The 21,297-nt window shown below is 38.9% G+C and overlaps 1 protein-coding gene across 2 annotated transcripts in view; it reads left to right on the top strand.

Moving 5' to 3' along the window:
* The window catches only part of DOCK8 (dedicator of cytokinesis 8), an 87,028-nt gene extending 69,024 nt beyond the window's left edge, over positions 1 to 18,004 (top strand). For both annotated transcript variants that reach the window (XM_014881977.2, XM_014882144.2), the window contains 13 exons: positions 880 to 1,032; positions 2,081 to 2,239; positions 3,004 to 3,104; positions 3,539 to 3,731; positions 8,197 to 8,340; positions 9,155 to 9,286; positions 10,876 to 11,010; positions 11,532 to 11,621; positions 12,045 to 12,281; positions 12,786 to 12,929; positions 13,966 to 14,072; positions 14,929 to 15,096; positions 15,692 to 18,004. In XM_014881977.2, coding sequence (XP_014737463.2) covers positions 880 to 1,032; positions 2,081 to 2,239; positions 3,004 to 3,104; positions 3,539 to 3,731; positions 8,197 to 8,340; positions 9,155 to 9,286; positions 10,876 to 11,010; positions 11,532 to 11,621; positions 12,045 to 12,281; positions 12,786 to 12,929; positions 13,966 to 14,072; positions 14,929 to 15,096; positions 15,692 to 15,755 — 1,827 coding nt within the window. In that variant the 3' untranslated portion in view covers positions 15,756 to 18,004. The remainder of the gene's footprint in view (positions 1 to 879; positions 1,033 to 2,080; positions 2,240 to 3,003; positions 3,105 to 3,538; positions 3,732 to 8,196; positions 8,341 to 9,154; positions 9,287 to 10,875; positions 11,011 to 11,531; positions 11,622 to 12,044; positions 12,282 to 12,785; positions 12,930 to 13,965; positions 14,073 to 14,928; positions 15,097 to 15,691) is intronic.
* The last annotated feature ends 3,293 nt before the right edge of the window (positions 18,005 to 21,297 follow it).

Below are 21,297 nucleotides of genomic sequence, written 5' to 3'. Positions count from 1 at the left end.
AATGAATTTTGTGAAGCAATTGTTATTCTCATTGAAATAGATCTTGTAGTTAAGCTGACTCGATTCTGTATTTCATTAAGCAATCATTCCAATTATTTGTATTACACTGTAGGCATATAGATGTTATTTTACAAATAGAAGTGATAAAACCCTGTGCCAGCAGGCTTGTAATATAAATTAGACTCAAAACAGAGAGATAATGGACTGAAGAAAGGCTGAGAACTGGGAAATGAGTCTGCAAATTGGAAACAATATCTTGTGTTCACTCACACACCTTTATCAGTCTTGTGTATGTACAAATGGTACTGGTGAATCTGTGCTGTCTCTGCTGAGCGTTTCTTTGGACAGGCATCCTGCCCCCTGAGGTTATTGCCTACTATGTGCATTGGGAAGGCACTGTCAAGGAGGGTCTGGCATGAAAGCTTGGCAGTGCAGGTTTTATGACACACCATAGGAGGAAGAACATGTTGGAGGCCTGGGGAAGGGTAGGGCGTTGGTGCAAAGACCTAAAAATTGCTCTGTATACTTAAGGAAGTATTTGCATGCTTCATCAATCATTACGTATTCTGAAAATAGCAAATCTCCATGCTGCTAAGAATTTTGCAATATTTGATTTTTTCAAAAACTCCTGGAGCCATCATACTCTGAGTTTATTCTATCTCTTTCTCTTTTTTCAAAACACAAAGGCTATTTTCAAACCCTTCTTTCCTGTAAAAAATCTTAAATATGGGATCTACGGCATTACAGGAATCAGAAGTCTGAATGAAAAGTAGCATGTAGTTTTTGAAAACTTAGACTTTTTCTGAACCCTGTGACTTTTGTGCACTAAGATAATGATGTTTTATGAGAGTAATAAATGTTTTCTTCTCTTTCCTTTAGTTTGGAGATTTGCTGTTTGAAGAGGAGGTTGAACAGTGTGCTGATCTGTGTCAAAGAGTTCTCCATCACTGCAGCAGCAGCATAGATATTACACGGACGCAAGCCTGTGCCACTCTTTATCTCCTCATGAGATACAGCTTCAACTCTACCAGTGTAAGATTTTGAGAGCACCAGTTTATTTTGTGCCACCTTTTTTGTGATCCATTGAAACAAAGTTACAACAGCAAGCGGAATGCATCTACAGTCACAATGTCTGCTGTTTCACGCATTTGAGCCAAGAGAAGTGCTAGAAGTGTAGGGGGAAAGTAGCTTTAATTATTTAATTATTATTCACTGCTTTGATTTGGGAAACTTGTTCTGCAATATCTGTAAGTGCAGCTTCAAACAGAGCAGTATTAGGCCTCTGGCAGCAAAGACTATACAATGCATAAGCAATACTCTTCACATTGTCCTTTTTCTTCCTTTCCTGTGTCAGAACTACTCAGTCTAGTTCTAATCTAATGTAATTTCAACCTCAGTAGAACTCCTGTATACTTGTATTAATGGGAATTCTTCACCAGCTCCTTGGTCTTAGGACTAGGCTCTGATTTTTACTGCACATATGGAGCAAAATACATACATTATGCATGTAGATTATTAATGTTCTAGCACAAAAGCATATCCATCAGCATTTTGGATAGCATCTGATCTTGCACAGAATTGCCTTCACTGGTTTTTACTTTAAAAGCCTTGGATATGTAAAAAGTGTAAGCTCTGCAGAAGGCAAATGTACTGCAGACACACCATGATCATCAGGGTGTAGTGCATCACCGATTGAAGCTCTCAGAAGCCTTTTGCTTCCCAGAATTGTTTCTAGAATATTTTTCCAGTCATTCTTCTTCATCTATTCTTGTGTGGGTCCGATCTACACCCACTGGCCTCTGCAAAGGGGGAAAGGGGTGCTTCTGGCTTTCTCCTCTCTCAAGCAAGCATGTGTATTTCCAGGAACATTCTATACCCAAAGTACAGACATGTCAGAATTAGGGATCTTTGGCTTAAGTGGGTCAAACATGATCAGATTTGATGCACCAGAGGCCAGTTATGTGACCAGTCTACTGCACTCAATCTGGGCAGGACAAAGTGGGTTTCCTTCATAGAGGAGATAGATAAGTGAACTGCAGTGCAGCCATCATTCTTTCATGTTTTTTTTTTCTTCTGGAAGAATTTCTCAAGAGTGAAGATGCAGGTGACCATGTCGCTAGCTTCTCTGGTTGGAAAATCACCTGAGTTTAATGAGGAATTCCTTCGACGATCCTTGCGAACCATCCTGGCCTATGCAGAGGAAGATACAGATATGCAGGCAACACCATTTCCCATTCAGGTTAAATCTTTTATGGCATCTGTGGCTTTTATTGGGAGCTTTCACATAGGACTGTGCTTGAAGCAAGTTTTAGATATTGGTCTTCCAAAGCAATGCAAATAAGGACGAAGAGGTTATTGCATGAGTTAATGCCTAGCACAACAGTAAGTGGGGAAGAAGTGGATGTTATTTCATAAAATAAACTCTTAAGAATTTCCCCTGAAATCACATTATGGAAGAATCATCTCTTGGTTTTGAGAACAGCTTTCTCCTAGACCCCAGCAGGAGCTATGCCCTCTAAGAGTTTCTCAAGATGGAATCTGATTCATTATGTTTTCAGACAAGTACCATCCAGGACACTTCTCTCTCTTTGCCAACTTGTAAGGTGTCAGCAGCAATAATGAAAAACATTTCAGACACCTGTCAATTACTTTGTTAAAATTCTTAGAGTAACTCAGGTTGTGCTGAAGATTTACAAAACCATCTGGTTTCAGATCAAAGATCAACTAAAGCTGAACTCCATTAACACATATTATTTTTTAAATTCAGAAATAAATAAATCAAAGGATTTCAGCTCCTTTTGATTAATTAAAATGTGCGTGTGAGAGATTTGCTATGTCAGCAGTCTTTGCCACATTGCATAGAGCTGAAGAAAACATCCTAACATTTCCTTGGGTAAAAAAAAGCTTAAAGAGACTAACATCAGCTGGTGCAGATGCTGTTATTTTTCCAGAAGGAAAAAATAAACACCTGAGAATTGCACACTGATCTTTGCCTTACTTCAGGTAGAGGAGCTACTGTGTAATCTGAACAGCATCCTGTCAGATACGGTGAAAATGAGGGAATTTCAGGAAGATCCAGAGATGCTGATGGACCTCATGTACAGGTGAATCCATTTAGAATTGCTACTGAGAAAATTCTGCAGTGAGGTGAGCTGAACTATGCTTTTTAGGGACAAGCTGTGTCAAACTTTCTCTCTGTTCTGTTTGTACACATTCCCTCTTTAGTAGAGCTGGTCTGTCACAGGGGGCCCAGGCTGCAGTAGCACATTGCACTGCAGCCTCTGGGAGGTGGACATAGATTTGGGCAAGGATAAGAGTCAGGAACATTGAAGAGTCTTGGGCGCATAGCCAAGACTCATACCACCTCTAGTTTCCTGTCTAGCACTGCCTAACCATTTATTTTGCTTTCTGTTTAATGGATCATATAGAATGAGGGCAGAGAAGTCTTCTTCTGTTCAACCCGGGGGAAGAATTACAAAGGTATTTTTGTTATTTGAGAAGTGGTCATTCACACCTGTTTTCTGGTCTGTGTTTTCAGAATCGCAAAAGGATACCAGACGTCGCCAGACTTGAGGCTGACTTGGCTGCAGAACATGGCAGAGAAGCACACCAAGAGGAAGTGCTACACAGAAGCAGCCATGTGTCTGGTCCATGCTGCAGCACTGGTGGCAGAGTACCTGAGCATGCTTGAGGATCGGAACTATCTCCCTGTGGGCAGTGTCACTTTTCAGGTAAAAGGCTTCGACAGCATGAGGCAGTTCTGGTGTGTCTGTTTCTTCTTGTGCTAAGCAATGCAGCGGTGCATGTATGGGGAAAATGTTACAATGGCAGTCCAGCTTCTATTTCCAGCGGTTTGATACTGTAATCTCTTATTTGCTAAGTAGAACCCCTCCGTTATCACATGCTTTTTTCTAGGGCTGTTACTTATCAACTCTGACAGATGCACCTTTCAAACTTCTTTCTCATAATCTATATAATTGGAGCTGCTCAGTTCTTTCAGGCATGTTGTCCAGTCCTTTGACTGCCCTCAAGTTACTAACCAAACCCTTTTGCTTGATGAATAACACAATCACTGCAGTCAATCCAGTATATCCTAGTCAAGTAAAAATGTCCCATAAGTTCTTTCAATATAAGCCATAGCTCTCACATTATCTCTCTGAAGACTCCACTGGTTCTTTTGGCATTGTTGAGCTCTTTACTCAGTAATAAAATTATCTTTTCCAGACAATGTTCTTGGGTTTCATTTTTCACCTTACTTTTCTACATCACTTAGATGAAAGCATAAGTCTTTGTAGTTAAAGTCAGACATTTTTCAATGCAGATATATATATACACTTAGTTTATTGGATTATGCAGTTTTGGATACCCTTACCTGAACCAAATTCATATGCAAATTCAATTATTTTGTGCTTCTTTTCTCCACATTATTAAAAAAACAAAATGGCCAAACCCTTAATTTATTGCCATGTGTTGATTATTTCTCTTTTATCATTATTCCCTGAAGCCAGTGAATTGTTGGCTGCTTAAAGGAAGATATAAATAATTTCAACTAATTAATGGAAGTATTTTGTAGGATCACCTTAGATGCTATATAGACATCTACTGTTTAGACATTATTACCTTTATTAGATTGTAATCCCTTCTTTTAGAAAATATCAAGCTTGTGTAGTCTGATGTTGATTCAGGCTAAGTACAATACCTTTAAGGTTTTCTTTAGTAATTTTGTATCAGTATTTCCACCATTTTGTCCTGGTGCAGTCTGATAAATCTATCACCATCTGCTCATCTTCTAGATGATCCCTAAAACATATTTCGTTTTCTGTAACTTCCTCAGTTTTGGCAGCTCAGGAGTTATTGCTTGAATAAGCTTTTGTTTAGCTTTTTTGGATCTATTGTGGAGCACATTTTATTATCAGAGTGAGTTTGAAAGAGCTAACACTAATACTTGATGCATTCATCATCCCTTAATATAACCATACTATCTGGGTATGGTTGTGTCCCTTCAAAACAGTAAATGTGAACATGATTGAGCCACTTGGCATTTTGCATTGATTTAGTTTATTGGGCATTAGTATTTGCAATTCCACCTTAGTAGTTAGGTGATGGACAAGTGTTTATTCTTGATTTTTCTTTAATATCAAGATAATTGCATATACTCTTTTTAATGGCTAAACTTCTGGCCATGGATTTATACTTCTGCCATTTTGCATCCCTTATCAGTTTTGTATACCTTCAAAGTTCTAACTTCCATACATTACTTCTATTAACTTCTTTTCTCTCTGCTTGTTAGATACTATCATCATTTGGATATAAGTGAAATCTTCATTCCCTCCCCAATGTCATCCTGCTCCCAGGCTGCCTTGAGTGCTTGTAAGCTCACACACTTATCCCTAATGCAATTCCTCCCTACATTGCTCCTAGATTATTCTATAAATGGATATGTTTTCATTTATGTTAGAGAATTGGAGTCTATTGTACAAGGCACTAGGCAAGCGGAAACTTAGTAGTTTAAAAGCAGCAAATCAATTTTTTTCATCAAAATGCTTGTGTAAATACATGTTTTCCAAAGAAACAGTTGCCCCACAGGAGAGAGGTAATAAATGCCCTAATGACTAGAATATAATTACACAACTCTTTATCTGACAGCACAATTTTGAATTTCAGTTTACTCAATAACAATAATTAACTGTAATAACCCTTTGCATTTTTACATAGGCTTCCAAGAAAAAGTTTCCCATTCTTTAAAAACAGGTTTACATTTTGTTGCACCGGTAAAGATCTTATTCAGATGACCTTGTTAAAAGAGGGAAACACTATGCAGACTGGCTTGGCTTTATCCGTAGTTACAGATCTCGCTCACTGACTCCTTCTGTGATCATTTCTTCATTTGGCTCAGATGTGAGACCAATTAATATTGGTGATATGCATTTAGTTGTGGAATTGAGGGTGATAATAATGGGAATAAAAATATTATTCTGGATATAATCTCCTTTACAGATGAGTAAAATGGGTCAGCAAAGGATCAAATCAGTGGGTCGGAGTGAGTCAGAAAACTGACTGTCAGTAGAGTAATACTTTTCCTTATATTTCACCAGAAAAAATGCTCCCCTCTCTGCAATCAAAACTATCCCTGAAAATCAGAGTGGGGTCACTTTCAGTAGAATTCTGTTTGAGCTTAATTAACGTTTACACTAAATCCCCTTCACAAGCAGTAGAGCAGAATTAGTGAGAGTATGAAGTGCATAGGGACTGACTTTAAAGCCACTTTGTATTAACAGACAAATGTGTCTACCTGCTGAGGTACATGGCTCAGCAGCAGCCTAATTTGCCTGGGTTGTTTGGGCATCTAGGTTGCAGGCTACCTTGGTTTTATTTAACATGGTGTTAAGGGCTGGGGATCACAGGGGTTTTTGAGTTTACAGAAGTATTTATTTTTCTTAATGAAAAATATGCTTGTGAAATTCAATATAATTGCTAATAAAATACATGGTGGTTTATGTATTGCCTTTATTATACAAGGGATATGTAAAATTCTTCAATATGAAAGGTGGATCAAGGCTAAAGTTGGGTGAGGCATGTCCACTTTGCAAAAGATCATACAAGTCCCAGAAGAATGTCATGCAGGCTCTCTCCTCCGAGAGTGCATGGACTGTAAAACATGGAAATACATTCCTGACATTAGTTATTAGAGGCTTAAAGGTGGAGAAGGGATAATTGGTGTCTGTGACTTTCTCATTACTTTTGTGTGTAAGTCACTTCTCTAGATTCTCTTCTCTTTGCTACAAAAGGAAAAAAATTTGAAAAAAGCCACCAGAGTCACATGAAAACAGTCCTTAATGGCTACTGTTACAGAAAAGGAAAACTATAAATTGATCTGTATGGCTTGTGAGTTTCTGGAGGTACTAAGTCTGGTTGAAGTCTCACACTTCAATGAGACTGGTCAGTAAAAGGTGACGCAGGTGTGCTAAATGTCCTGTGGTTCTTCCTCTGGCCAAAATTCAGATGTATTCTGTATTCCTGTGAATGCTGAAGCTGTGCTCACCCTTACAGTGGTGCTGACATGATGTGCAGACTAGGCAGTATGATGGCAGCATGGTTGGAGTAAATTTCACCCATGAAGAAATAAATACATCCATAAAACCCAGGGGGGAAAGCCCAATGCTGCTAGTGGTGTGTGGTGCCAATTCTTTATCTGAAATCTGATCAATAGTAACAGCCCAAAATGTCTCTGCTGTTTTATAAAGATGCCTTTAAGGACTCAGATAGCTAGTCAGCTGGCATCCATCCTGCACTCAGACAGATTGTCATTGCCAGTTTCTGCTGAAGTGAGACACTATGACACTAATTTAACTCCTTTTAATTAATAGAAAATCGAAGCTTAGCCTTTCTACTGCTGCTGAAAGTTACATATGCCCGTCTCATACTATATGTACACATATTTTGCTGTTGTTTTGCACCTGTTTCTATGTATTATAAAATTTTTAATGTTGATGCCACCTAGTGTCATTTATTCAAAGAAGTCCTGAAGAACTGTAGACATGTTATTTCATGGTCTAGGGTCTCAAAAGAGTGACTTCATCTGGCTTTATTTAAATGCACAATGAGATCCATAACATTAAGAAGAAACTGTGTAAATTCGGCAGGATTAAAATGTGGTATGGCAAAGGATGAACCAAGAAGAAGCAATCAGTTATTGTTGTTTTTAGAACTATATGGTCTGTGTCCTACTTCTCTTCTGCTTGGAAAAGATGAATAAAAATTGAAAGTTCAATTTATTCAAGCAGGTGGCAGAAGGTCTGGAATGAAGTTTGGAATTTCTCACCCCCAAGTGCCAGCACTAGGAAGGGCACATTGCTTGTGACCCTATTAGTATTGGGGATTGAGCTCACTGCAGCTCCATGGAAATCCAGCCACCAGAGAAGAGCTAGTTTGACACGTACAGGAATCTGTATTTTAAACCTGAGGATAGAAAGAAAATTAATGATTCTTGCAGCAAAACTCCTGATCTGCCATCTATGGAGAATAATAATGTTACTTTCACTTCTAAAAAATAATGTTACTACGTGTCCCCTGGTTGCACCTGGAAAAACTCGTTCCTCTTCCCATCATGTAAATATGTTGAAACAATTTCTTCCTCAATCTTTGTGATGTACTGTTGATTCAGGTTTTTGATTTCTGTGCTCTGATGTATTCTAGAACATTTCGTCCAATGTGCTGGAGGAATCTGCTGTTTCAGATGATGTTTTGTCTCCAGATGAAGATGGCATATGTTCTGGGAGGTATTTCTCAGAAAGTGGACTGGTAGGGCTGCTGGAGCAAGCTGCAGAGCTCTTCAGCACGGTGAGTGAGGACCAGAATCACCAGGAGGGAATGGACTGTGGACTACCTAGGCCAGATCCACAGCTTCATTTCCTGCACACACGGAGATGATGTAGTACTGCTAAACCAGCCATCACAGACCTGCCACACTGCAAATAACAAGAGGATACATTTTTGGCTGTCCAAGTACTGCCTCAGTCAGCCTAGCTCAGTTACATACTCACCTCTACTGTGCAGATCACAGGCAACATCAACAGAAAGTGATTGTCTCAGGCAGGAACCAAGATTTTCATTTGGTATTGTCATGGGACAGTACATCTAAAAAAAGATCTTGCATAAAGTATGTATTTTAGGAGGCATATGAGGGTTACTCCTATACTTTTACACAGCATACAACAATAGCCTCATAATCTACACTTACTATGTAAGGATTTGTGATTTAGCATCTCTGAAGATATCACTTCAGTCCCTTTGTCCTGACACAGCTGTGATTGCCCTGAGCCATACATGACAAACACATCAATTTCCTGCTGCTAACCTGCATTTCTAGTTCTTGTAGTCCTGAGGCAGAAACCAGGGCTTTGTACAGGAATTTGGGTTTGAGAGCCCAAGAGATCAGAGATCCAAATTACATGCAGTTCATTCTTTTATTCTTTGCTGTTCAGAACTGCCCAGTTACTATTACTAGTTTTCAGAACACCAGAAGAAGCAACGTGGCAGGTTAAGAGATGAGTCCCATAAATCCACTTTTCATCCATGCCATTGATGGAGATACAGTTTCTTTTCAGAGTGCATGAAAACTTTTTTTTTCTTTTTTTTCTTTTTTATTTCGAAGGGAGGTTTGTATGAAACTGTGAATGAAGTGTACAAAATTGTCATCCCCATACTGGAAGCACATCGAGACTTCAGGAAGCTTACCTTGACACACAGCAAGCTACAGAAAGCCTTTGACAGCATTATTAATAAGGTACTTGTGAGGCAAGGCACTGCCAGCAAGACACATTGCTGGGTTGCAGTGTTTGTTTAAGACTGGTGTTAATAAAACTGTTCATGTGTGTATTGAGTTTGTGTGGCCAGGTTTTGATAGTGGAGGGGGAGGGTTAAGAAGCTGCTAGAAACTTTATCCATGTCCAACAGAGCCAATGCCAGCTGCTGGCCAAGGCTGGTCAAGGCTGATCCCATCAATGACAGTGGCAGCACTTCTGGGATAATATATTAAAAACGGGAAAAAAGTTACTGGCCAGATGTAATTGTGCTCAGAGGAGAGACGAGTGGAAATATGTGAGAGCAACAGCTCTACAGACACCAAGGTCAGTGGAGAAGGAGGGGCAGGAGATGCTACAGGTGCAGAGTAGAGATCCCCCTGCAGCCCATAGTGCAGGCCATGGTGAGACAGCTGTGCCCCTGCAGCTCATGGAGACCCACAGGGGAGCAGAGATCCACCTAAAGCCCATGCAGAACCCCATGCCAGAGCAGGTAGATGCCTGAAAGAAGGCTGTGACCCCATGTGAAGCTCACAGTAGAGCAGAGAGGAATTACAGGCTGGAGCAGGGGAAGGACTTCTGTCCCTGAGCTATGGGAGGAACAACATGTGATGAACTGACCATTCCCCATTGCTGATCTCCCTGTGCCACTGGGAGAGAAGATGTAGAGCCTAAGGAGAAAAGGGGAAAGGTATTTTTAAAAATTGTTTTGCTTCTTGTTATCTTGTTCTGAGTTTCATTGGTAATAAATTCAATTGGTTTTCCCAAGTTAAGTGTGTTTTGCCCATGATGGTAAACAATTTGTGATCACTCCCTATCCTTATGTCAGCTCACGAACCATTCATTGTCTCTCTCCTGTCTAGTTGCAGGGAGGGATAATACAGTGGCTTTGGTAGGTACCTGGCATCCTGTCATGATCAACCCACCAGAATTTGAAATAGTAGCATTTTCTTTTTCAAACAAAAGCTTCCGTCTGCTTTGGTCTACCTACACAGCCTACAGTGTAAAAAGGCTCTCCATACAAAAAAGCAGAGATGACTATAAAATGGGTTTAGCTGAATATGTCTGTGTCTACCTGGCCACATCTGTTTAACAAAAATAACTTTATTGTCAATTCACTAGTATTTTCGGGTATAAAACAGAAGAAATATGAAAACCCATCTAAATTCTCAGCACTCATGCTGTCCCTTCTCTTTCTTCACAAAAACCTTATTGCTAAGCCTAGTCGGTTTCAAATTCATATCAATTTTCATTGCAAAATTGCAAAATTTTAATTTTGTTATGTGTATTCAAAGGAATTTAAAAAATAATAACGTATTTTGTTTTATGAAAACTCCTTTATGACCAGCTTAAATTTTAAATTAGATTGCAGTCAAATGTCTCCTTAGTTTGTATGCTTTCCCTCCTGTGCTTCTAATTCACCAGCACATGACATATAGAAGTGACTTTGAAATGGGGAAAATGTAGGACTAGTGGATTTTCTTATACATCAGTTGGAGGAAAAAAAAGGCATCCAAACACTACAATGGCCATGGAAAGCAATTGTAAATTTCCTCTTCTTTTTATCCACTAGGGTCAAAAACGAATGTTTGGAACTTACTTCCGTGTTGGTTTCTATGGATCCAAATTTGGGGACTTGGATGAACAGGAATTTGTTTATAAGGAGCCTGCAATTACAAAACTCCCTGAGATTTCTCACAGATTAGAGGTAAGGAAAAACACTATGTTAACATGATCTCATATGGTATGTTATACTTTTCAATGAACCTACACAGTCCTAATACTATTATTCCTATATTAAAAAAATCAGTAACAAACTGATTTGTAGCATAGATTATTTCCTTAGTGCATATCCTTTCCACAGTATCCTTTTTTAAAGCATAATAATCAAAGTGATCCATTCTTTTAAGGCTATGTCTCTTATAAGCAGGCCTGTAATACACTGAGTGATTTTGATCATGTCAGATATTTGCTTTTGTATCTTTTTAACTTTTTTTATAGAATGGCTATGTTGCCTTCTATTGATTTACCTCAAGTTCTGTGATTGTCCAAGCAACTCACAGTGATCTTTGTCAGAGGGTGCCTTACCCTGGCCAGCTGTGGTTTGTGGAGCAGTACACTGACTGTACAAAGCCCAGAAATCATCATGGTTGTTACTCCTTTCTCCTAGAATTACATTAGCATTGCATCAAGGACTAAAATTTTGGGATAATTCTGTTTCCTTTGTAGGGGTTTTATGGCCAGTGTTTTGGGGAGGATGCTGTGGAAGTGATTAAGGACTCTGCTCCTGTAGACAAAAGAAAGCTGGATCCCAATAAGGTAGGAAAAGTGCTAACAAGAGGGTTGAGTGCTTTGTCACTCAAAAGAAAGAAGGTACCTATTGCAACTTTTATGTTCAAACATTAAGGCACTAAAAAAACCCACCCAACTTGGTATCTCTGTGCCCAGAGGTATTAAAACCTCTGTGACAGGCTTAGCATAGTATCTTGTCACAGAGTATAGAAATTAAAAGTTCTAATCTCTAGTCCCTGCCCTGGTTCTGGTCCCCAGGGTTAAGCTGTGCCCTCCTAGACGCATGTTTTGTTAGCTCTGAATAAGAAAATGATCCCTGAAGGATTTTCAGCTCTGTGCTTTTCCAGACCATCTTTAGCCAGCGTGTACTATGGGATACTTCACATGTGCCATTCCTTTTACATTCCTCGGGTTGTAAAGTATTGTAATGGTTTTTCCCTCTTTTCTTAGGCATACATACAAATTACTTTTGTGGAGCCCTATTTTGATGAGTATGAGATGAAGGACAGGATTACCTACTTTGAGAAGAACTTCAACATCTGTCGGTTCATGTACACTACACCTTTCACTATGGATGGGCGTCCCAGAGGAGAACTTTGTGAGCAATACAAGAGGAACACCATCCTAACCACAATGCATGCTTTCCCCTACATCAAAACTAGAATCAATGTCATCCAAAGAGAAGAGGTAACTGGGTTTTGAAGACAAATCTAGTTTCTCAAGGACTGAAGGAGTCTCTGGTGGGAAAATTTCCAAATTTATGCTTGGCAAAAAAAAAAAGAGTACTGAATTTTTCAGACATTGCTCTTGTAAACAGGAGTATCAGAGAAAGGACAGAAAAGGCAAGATAGAGATTTGCTATGGAGAACAGACAATAGCCACTGTGCATTCTTCTTTTGACCTCCTAGCTTTAATGCTGTGTAGGAGGATATGTGGAGCCCTGTTTGTAGCTATACTTCGAGCTGATAAAGCAGAAGTAGGATAGGAGTACAGTCAGAGAACTAGATTGGGCTTAGGGCTTGTTTAGAGACAGGGAAGCTTCATACTGTAGAAAGTGCAACACCATTGCATGAAGTAACTTAGAATAAGAATGAATTTATGTAAACAGGAGGTCTTATTCACTCCCTATTCTTGCAAATGATAAGATGCATGATTCAGGAAATGGACCATCTTTTCTTCCCTTTCCCTTAGTTTATTTTAACCCCAATTGAAGTTGCTATTGAAGATATGCGTAAAAAAACACAGGAACTAACTGCAGCCACCAACCAAGAACCACCAGATGCCAAAATGCTCCAGATGGTTTTGCAGGGCTCAGTTGGAGCTACTGTAAATCAGGTAAGGGATCCAAGCAAGCCAGGTGAAGTGTACTTTTCTCACTTTGCATTCTTTTTTGCACTCCTATTTATTGTACTGGAAGAAGTACATTTAGTCAGACACATTTAGTCACTGTGTGCATTTAAACTCAATGCCTTGATTTTAGCCACCGTATACTGTTCCTTAGCTATGCTTTTGGTGAAATTGTTCCCAGGAAGCACTGTCCTGCCTGTAGGTGCAGAAACTGGCAGAAGCCTTGTGAATGCATGTAAGGATTTTTCATTTCTAACATGCTAGCCATCTCAGCCATTTTGTTCATTCCAAATGTATCCTTGGGGAATGGGAATAATAATAACAATTCTCCTAGGAACCACCACAAACTCAGTTTCATGGAAATTAAGTCAATACAGGAAGTCAAGACCTGAGTGCCCCAAAATAAAGCTGAGATGCAATAGTATAACATAAACATACACACTAAAAAAGAAAGCCCAGGCAATTGAAAAAAATTAAAATGGTATTATGAAGACATGCTTGAGGAAAAACTTGGTGTCACACACAATTTCACAAAGCCTGAGTTTTTTTGCTGAAAGCCTAAATACTCTCAGGTTCTCCAGATTCATCACCAACCAAAGCATCTATTATGAAATAATGTATTGTTGTAAGCTTTGCAAAGAGTGATCTTTTTCAGCTCTGGGCTTATTGCCTGAAGGTCTTGTAATACACACACAAGAGCTGTGTTTCTCTAGTATAACCAGGTTTGTCACTAGGGCAGTCCCAGCTCCTCTCTGCTATGGAATAGAATTTGTTCCCTTTGTTGTGGAACTGGAGGAGAAAAAATAACAGGAGAGGATAAGATATGACAGGAAAAAATTCTGCTTGCCAAAGGAAGTATTGTTGGGGAAAGGGAGCTAAAACCCATCCTATTATGGTAACTGTGCATAGTTTTATTTTCTTTCATAACTGCACTCATGAAATAACAAACAGCTTTAAACAAATGTATGTTTTGTTTTCAGTCTAAGCAGGTGGGTTTGACATTTTCCTGTGTTGTTTCTATAAGGGACCGCTAGAGGTAGCGCAAGTGTTCCTGGCTGAAATTCCAGCAGACCCCAAACTTTATCGACATCACAACAAGCTGAGGTTGTGCTTCAAAGAGTTTATAATGAGGTCAGTAAAACAAAACTGAAATGCTGAATTGCATCAATTCATTCAATATTAGCAATAATGCAACGATAATATTGAGTAATTACCTATGCAAGTTAGCATCATGAATCCTGCCATCTCACACTTTAAACACTGGAAGACACTTGTTATTTCTGCTTCACATTAATGCCTAGGTAGGCACTGCATTCTTAAAGAAAGAAATGTTAACACTATAAACTAATAATGTATAAATTAAGATCTTCCATTTGTTTTATCTTTCGACGTCTTATAGAAAGCAAACATTTCAGACTATTGCCTTGACATAGTTTTTAGTAAAATTACATTCCTACGTAGAAAGCTGTTCTTAAGAAAATCGCATCTGTCAAGCAGAAACAGTGGTAATGGCAGACACTTGTCCTTTACTTTAGGTATGTTTGTAAATCTCAACAAACATATTCACACACGAAGATACTTATCTCCTTAGTCCTTAGTCCTTATCCTCCTTGATGAAGGATAAGTTTGAGTTAAATAAAAAGAAGTCTTATGCAGAAGATACAGTTTATAAGTATTGCTATTTCCAATTTATTTTTATATAGTGAGTAGGCAGCTAGCTCAGTATTCTGCAGTCATTAAATTTGCTTTTTGATAGTTCACTCATGCTTTCCTAATATCTAAAAAAAAATCATCTCAATTTATGTACTTGGAAAAAACAGAGCTTTCTTATTAGTTCATTATCACTTTAGTCTTGACAGGTTACCACAGGAATGCCTAGACAAAAGGAGATGGATACTTGTCCACTTAAATTACTCAACACGAAATGAGGGAGTTTAACAGAAGTAGATTATGTATATCATGTCTTTTCTTCTTTCCTTTTGCCTAGGTGTGGTGAAGCAGTGGAGAAAAACAGGCACCTTATTACTGCTGACCAGCGGGAATATCATCAGGAGCTGAAAAGAAACTACATGAAACTGAAGGAGAACCTTAGACCCATGATTGAGAGGAAGATCCCAGAGCTGTACAAACCCGTAGTTAAAGTCCAAAGCATAAGGTAGGGCAGGGTTATTTGTTGTGGTTATGAAAAATATGCCATTTTTTGCAAGGAAAAAAGGGAGTTTTACTGGCAGCTAAAATCAAGCCATAATATGCACTGGCAACTCCATTACTGATTAAAGGAATCTGCTGACTTCCACTGGAGATGATTGTAGTGTTGGCTGTGTTTCTCAAGCTCTGCATTTCGAGGCAGAGGATTTATGTAATTTTAATGCATCGTTAGAGAAGACTTCCCCTTCACCCTAACAAAGTTACTGGGAACATCTTGTGATCTTTCAACCTTTGAAGCTAGAAAGGAGATAGAACAAGTATGACACCATGTCGTGTTAGGCAGCATGAAGGCATCCTTTCACTACAGAAAACATAATCCTTTTTAGTCACATGACTGATACAGAAGAACCTTACGTTCTTTGGTTATGATTATATTCTTCTTCACAAAGCTACTGTGTCCAGTTTAGGGTGGGAGAAGAAGAAATGACAACTCTGACCTGCCAACACATAGCATGTTTCAGCTGAGCTCCTTTTCACAAGACAGGTATTTCTCTGATTGTTTTTCATTTGCTAACTCTATTTATGAATCTATTTCATTACAGGGAATCTTTTCGTAACCACAGTTTTAGGAAATACGATGCCCAGACTTCTTCCCAAAGCACCTAAGAACTGGCAGCTTTGGCCAAGGAGGATCTTCATGCTGCAAGACAGAACTGATGGAGTATTTATTCCACATCCATGAAATCAGAAATCTCTCACAAGACAGCATGTGTGCTTTCTGGACAATATACAGAAAAGCATTTACACAAGATCACTGCATGAAAACTAGGGGATAAATCCTAATCAAGCACATATCACAAGGGCTTGGAAAGGAAGGGGATGCTTTTTAGATACTTTTGTATATATTGTACAATAATGGCCTAATGCAGAGGGGTGGACCTTAGAGTAGTCAATGGCATGAAGTTAGTCACAACTAGGTAACAGACACAGAACTTTGTGTGGTTTGATTGAGGTGAATCCAATTAACATGTCTGTGGAATAACAACAAATTATATGTGTTTATGGTCCTTTTCCAAGACAGCATTTATCCATGTGCTTTTGGCAATGAAGCACATTCTGCAAGTTAATTACATGCTTATATTTTTGTCTTAATGAGGAGAGACATGGTTACTTGCTTATGTTTGCTGAGCTGGCGCTCTAGGGAAGGATAATTTCCTCAGTCAGTTTCTGAACTGATTATCTGTCATGGTCCTTAACTGCAGGGAGTTCTGCACAAATTTTCTCCACCAAAGGATAAAAATCAAGAAGCAGTAATAAATAGTTCTTATAGGTCTTCTAAATTTTTTTCTAAGTATAGGGGCATGCAGTATAGTGACTTGACATGCAGTTAGTAATTTTTAACCTATTTAGCAGAGCTAACAAGTAATAGTTTAAAATGAAGATGCTAAGCTAGGAGTGATTCTTAATTACATAAAGCTCTTATGTAGATAACCTTATAAAAAATGAATTTCAGAAGCTACAATGGGGATGTCCTGCAAATCACTTGACTCAGGCTTTACTGCTGCTTAAGAGAAATTGGCACATAATTTATAATACCTAGTGCTTAATATTTTTTGAGTCATAAGCAAATATCTTACAAAATAATCTTTACACCATTTCTCTGAAGTATTGAAATGTTATTACAATTTTGCAAATGAGGATGCAAAGACAGAGGAGAAATTAGGACTTTGGAACTCAGAATTTTTGGAACTCCTTTAGTGAGGCAGTGGAAGAGCTACAGTTTTTATTGTGGCTATGCTTGCTGCATAATATTTGTGTTTTGAAACAAAGTTCTGTGAAAGCCTCCTAAATACTAATTCCTCTCCTGCACCTCGTCAGTGTTTTGAAATGATACTTTAATGTTGATTAAAGTACCAATTCCATTTGCCCAAGTACAGAATTTAATGTTAAAATTCAAGGAAATGGTCGATTTTTTTTCCTTTCTACTTCATTGTAGAAAATTGGAGTGAACGTTCTCAGAGCCAATGCCATGTGTTTCTATCAGGAGGCTGTTGCTTTTAGTGGAAACATTTTGAGTTTTTACAGTCACCTGCAGCCTTGCCATTTGATATTACAAATATTCCAAGCACTTCATTGACATTTGTATCATATTTTGAATGTGCTTTGTAGAAGATTCACATGGATGATCAAACAAGATGAGATGTGGAAATAGGTGAAATAAACCCTGTAGTTACACAGCACTTGGGGTGTAAGAAAATAATTTCCCTCCTCATTCATAGTATTGTTAAATGAAATAATCGGGGATAAGTACTCCCTGACTTTGAAGTGAGCCCATCCAAAGTACAAAAGCAAACGGTACAAAAAGCTCAAAGCAAAAGTCAGAGCGCCTCTATATGAGAGTGGCTTCTCTATATTCAAGTTCCTTCGAAACAGCTCTAGATTGAAAAATTACTTATTTCCCAAAGTCTTGAAGCTATAAGATCTCAGCCTATCAGAACCTAGCCCTTTATCTATTGTCTTTAACTGCCAGTTGAGGAGAAAGTCAGAATACTGTCATCTATCAAACTCAACATCACTGTTTACAAGGTAGTTAGTTGCTCTTTACAGCCTAACTACCAGAAACCTCAGGTAAATAAAACCCCTAACAGGTGTACAATATACTAGATAAAAGTAATGAAGTCGTTCCTTGAACTGAAATGATACTCAGGGTAATATGAATACTGATGGACTCTTCACTCCCATTTTACAAGCTGAGCACCTCACAATGGCCAGTCTTGCCCTCAGTTTGCATTTCATGTTGTCCCTTCTACAAACAGAACATGGCTTGTACATTTCTTTCAAGAGCTGAACTATGTGAAACAATTTTTCTGTCTTATAATATTCATTTTGCAATAAAGTGACTGTTACACAACATACTTAGAAGTGCTTTTGTGTTGCATCAAATACCTCAATAGAAAACAGCTGAAAAGAAAATTTCAGTTAAGAAGGGCGTTTTCTTGTAGATGCGTCATTTAGCAAAAAATACATTTATTTGGATGTATTGGTCTGTCTTAAGGATAAACTGTGCCTATTGCAGGGATTGCAAGCAACAAGTTGCCTCCCAACTTCTGGTTTTTATTCAGTGTATGTAAAAAATGTCAGTCAGTGGGAAGCTCAGTGACACTAGTGCCTTCCTTCCTTCCTTTGGTCTGTAGCTGTAGGCCAGAAATATGCCTGATTATTGAATTCAGCATCTGGATGATTCAAGACTATGGAGAGTTTTGTTTGTCCAAAGGACTTAGATCCAGGGCTAAACGGCTGAGGCTGTCAGAGGGGAACCAGCAGATAAGCACTACACCATCCTATGTATCCCGTGTTCCTGGGAGTTCACCAGAGCTCACTCACCCCTTGCACTTACCGCTAGCCAGACCAGCTTTAAGGAGCACGGTGCTGAATTTGGCACAGGAATCCTCTAGCTCAGCACAAGCATCTCTCTGTTGACAGGTCAGCCATGCCCCATCCTGCAGCAGCACACAGGTGGCAAGGTGGTCAGTCATAGGAGAGAGCCATGATCCAGACCGAGTGTCAGCACACACTCACTTGCACGTCTGGCAGCTATGAGAAGGCCAGCAATGATGCCCAGAAGTATGAATGGTAGTGCATTTTGAAAACATTTGAACAGTCAAGGTAGCTGCTTTTGATCAAAACTACAATTCCTACATGGGCAGCCCTAACACTGGATTTCCTGGTTTGCAGAACAGCATCTATACAGAGAGCACACCTTTCATAAGAAACCACTATATCAGGAGATTTGTGCCAGGTACAGAGAAAAGCAGTGTTGTCACTTAAAATTGGCAGGTGTGGGTTATTTGACATCTCCTGGGAAGTTGAATGCTTTCTCATCATGTTTCCCACCAATGGTGAAGCCTTGGAAAAGAAAAAGCAAAAATTTAAACTCTTTTTTGTTGTTTTTCGTTTTGTCTGTTGGAAGTATCATTGTCTCAAATATTTCAGAAAGAGGACTTAAAGCTCAGCAGAGAGCCTGAGACAGAGCCAGCTATAAGTCTTTTAGATGTTTCAATCTCTCAAAGCCATGCTTGTTATGAAAATGAAGCACCTAATAGTCGTGTTTTACTGGGGTTTACTGCACTACTCTGCTGATGTCTTCTGGTAGAGAGGAACATGTACAAGGAGTGTTCATAGGGTGTTGCCATTAGTGCTGAATTTAGGAGTGGGGTAGTTTGGGGAGTTGGTTGGCTGACTATGTCTTAACCATCTTTTAAACTGGTTAAATGAGGTGATTAAAAAATAACCAACAGGTCTTGAATAAGTCATCTCAGGTTGAGTAATGCTCCAATCTAATCAGTGCACTCAAAGGAGAAGGGGCCCCTGCTGAAAACGTCCCTTTAGATTACATGAATAAATACAATGCATTCTCACAGTAGAACTCAGTTTGTGTTTTGGAAAGCTTTGGAAAGAATTTTGTAAATTCTGGCATTCACTGTGCACTTCACATAATATGTTTCTGTGACTCTTTATGTTCTTACTATGGGATTGCTTTAAATTACTCATTTATTCAAAACCAGACTGTTCTGCAACTGTTCAAGAATTAAAAACTTACTTTTTTGCAAACAAGGTTATCACTCAATATTGGTCAGTAAAAGGTCCTGAAAACATCAAGCAAAGTGTTTAGCTGATCAAACCAAGCAAACTAAACCCCTGAAGATGCTCAAAAAGCTTTCATTAGAATAATTTAGAAAGTCTTGAAAGTCCTAACATTTTGTTGTGCTTATCTGTTCTAAGCAATTTGATGCTTTGTGCCCTTCAAAACAAAATTTTCTCTTTAGGGAAAAGAATACAAAGTTGAATTTTACTTTTTTTTTAAGTTTCTCTTCATGAATTTAAAAGATACCTAAATCATTACACAACCTTTTTTTCTATGCTCTTTTAGAACTATGTCTTGTCACAGAAATAAGGTTTTTCACTATCAGCTTCTATTTGTGGAATATTTCTAAACCTACAACTGTTGGTAGGATGCAAATTACAAAAGAAAAATAATCAAAGGGACAAGGTGTTTCAGCTGGATGGCAAGAGGACTACGTCTTGTGCATATAATAAACAAGTGTAAAACAACTGGAAGGGAAGATCTCCTATCACACATTTCTGACTTTCGTAAATATGATCATCTGTGCAAATTTCTTTTCCCCAAGAAGAGCTCAGTGGAAACAAACAAAAGCAAGATTAGCACTACTGATATATCTAGAATTCTCAGGTATCAAAAAAAAGGTTGGAAGTGCTCCAAAGGAGTGTATTCCTTTTTGAGTTAAGACATAAAACCCTGGGCTCAAATCCAAACCCTTGAGGAGGCATTTCTCCCAGAGGAAGAAAGGGAAGGGGAACGGAGAAGGAGAAGGGGCTGTTTGCAAGAACAACTTAACAAAAATTAAGCTGATAGCACTTGCCTCAGAGGCTGGAGATTTGTTAGCAGCCTGGAAGGATGGCATCTTGGCTCACAGCTCCATGGGCACAGCTGCAGGAGCACACTACAGGGGCCATGCAGCAGAGCTGGGACACACCAGCACAGGACACTGATGGAGCTGCTCGATGCCACTCCTGGAAGGAGGGCGGAAAGCTGCCCAAACTCAATATGTCATTTAAGGATTAACTTATTTTTTTGAATCCTCAGCAGTGCTCTGCATTAATAAAGTACCAAAGTGTGTTCCCTGCATCCAGGGAGAATTACACACCACGTATTAAAAACTGTGACTCTTCATGTGTTCCAGGGTGAGAGGATACCTGAAACAGTGAGAGGATACTGGTGTCCATACAACAACTGCCAGGTCCCAGATGAAGCATCTGGCGACCAAAATAAAGCAATAGTTTATTTTGTTTATACATATATATATATATATATATACACACAGTTGAAGGGATGAATCTCTACTTACAGTCTGTACCAGGTTTTGTTGACAGTAGGTACATCTGAATGCTGAAGGCTTTCACTGCTAGTCATGAGTTCATTGTAACACAAATACAGTGTTATTACACACATCCCCTGCTGATGCAACAGCCAGTATTGGATGCTTCAGCATGAAAAATCTTCACGAGTTATGAGAGAGGATCTACACCCACAACCAGCGCTATAAAGCACAGATTAATCAGTATGGCATGCATTTGAATACCAGAGAAACTGTCCCCAGCCTCTACAAAGCAGCTTCACTGATGTCTT

Source organism: Sturnus vulgaris, chromosome Z (genome assembly GCF_052056855.1).
Source record: "Sturnus vulgaris isolate bStuVul1 chromosome Z, bStuVul1.hap1, whole genome shotgun sequence".
Taxonomy (NCBI): Eukaryota; Metazoa; Chordata; class Aves; order Passeriformes; family Sturnidae; genus Sturnus; species Sturnus vulgaris.
The sequence above is the reverse complement of the archived record's forward strand: the minus strand, read 5'-3'. Positions and strand labels throughout refer to the sequence as shown.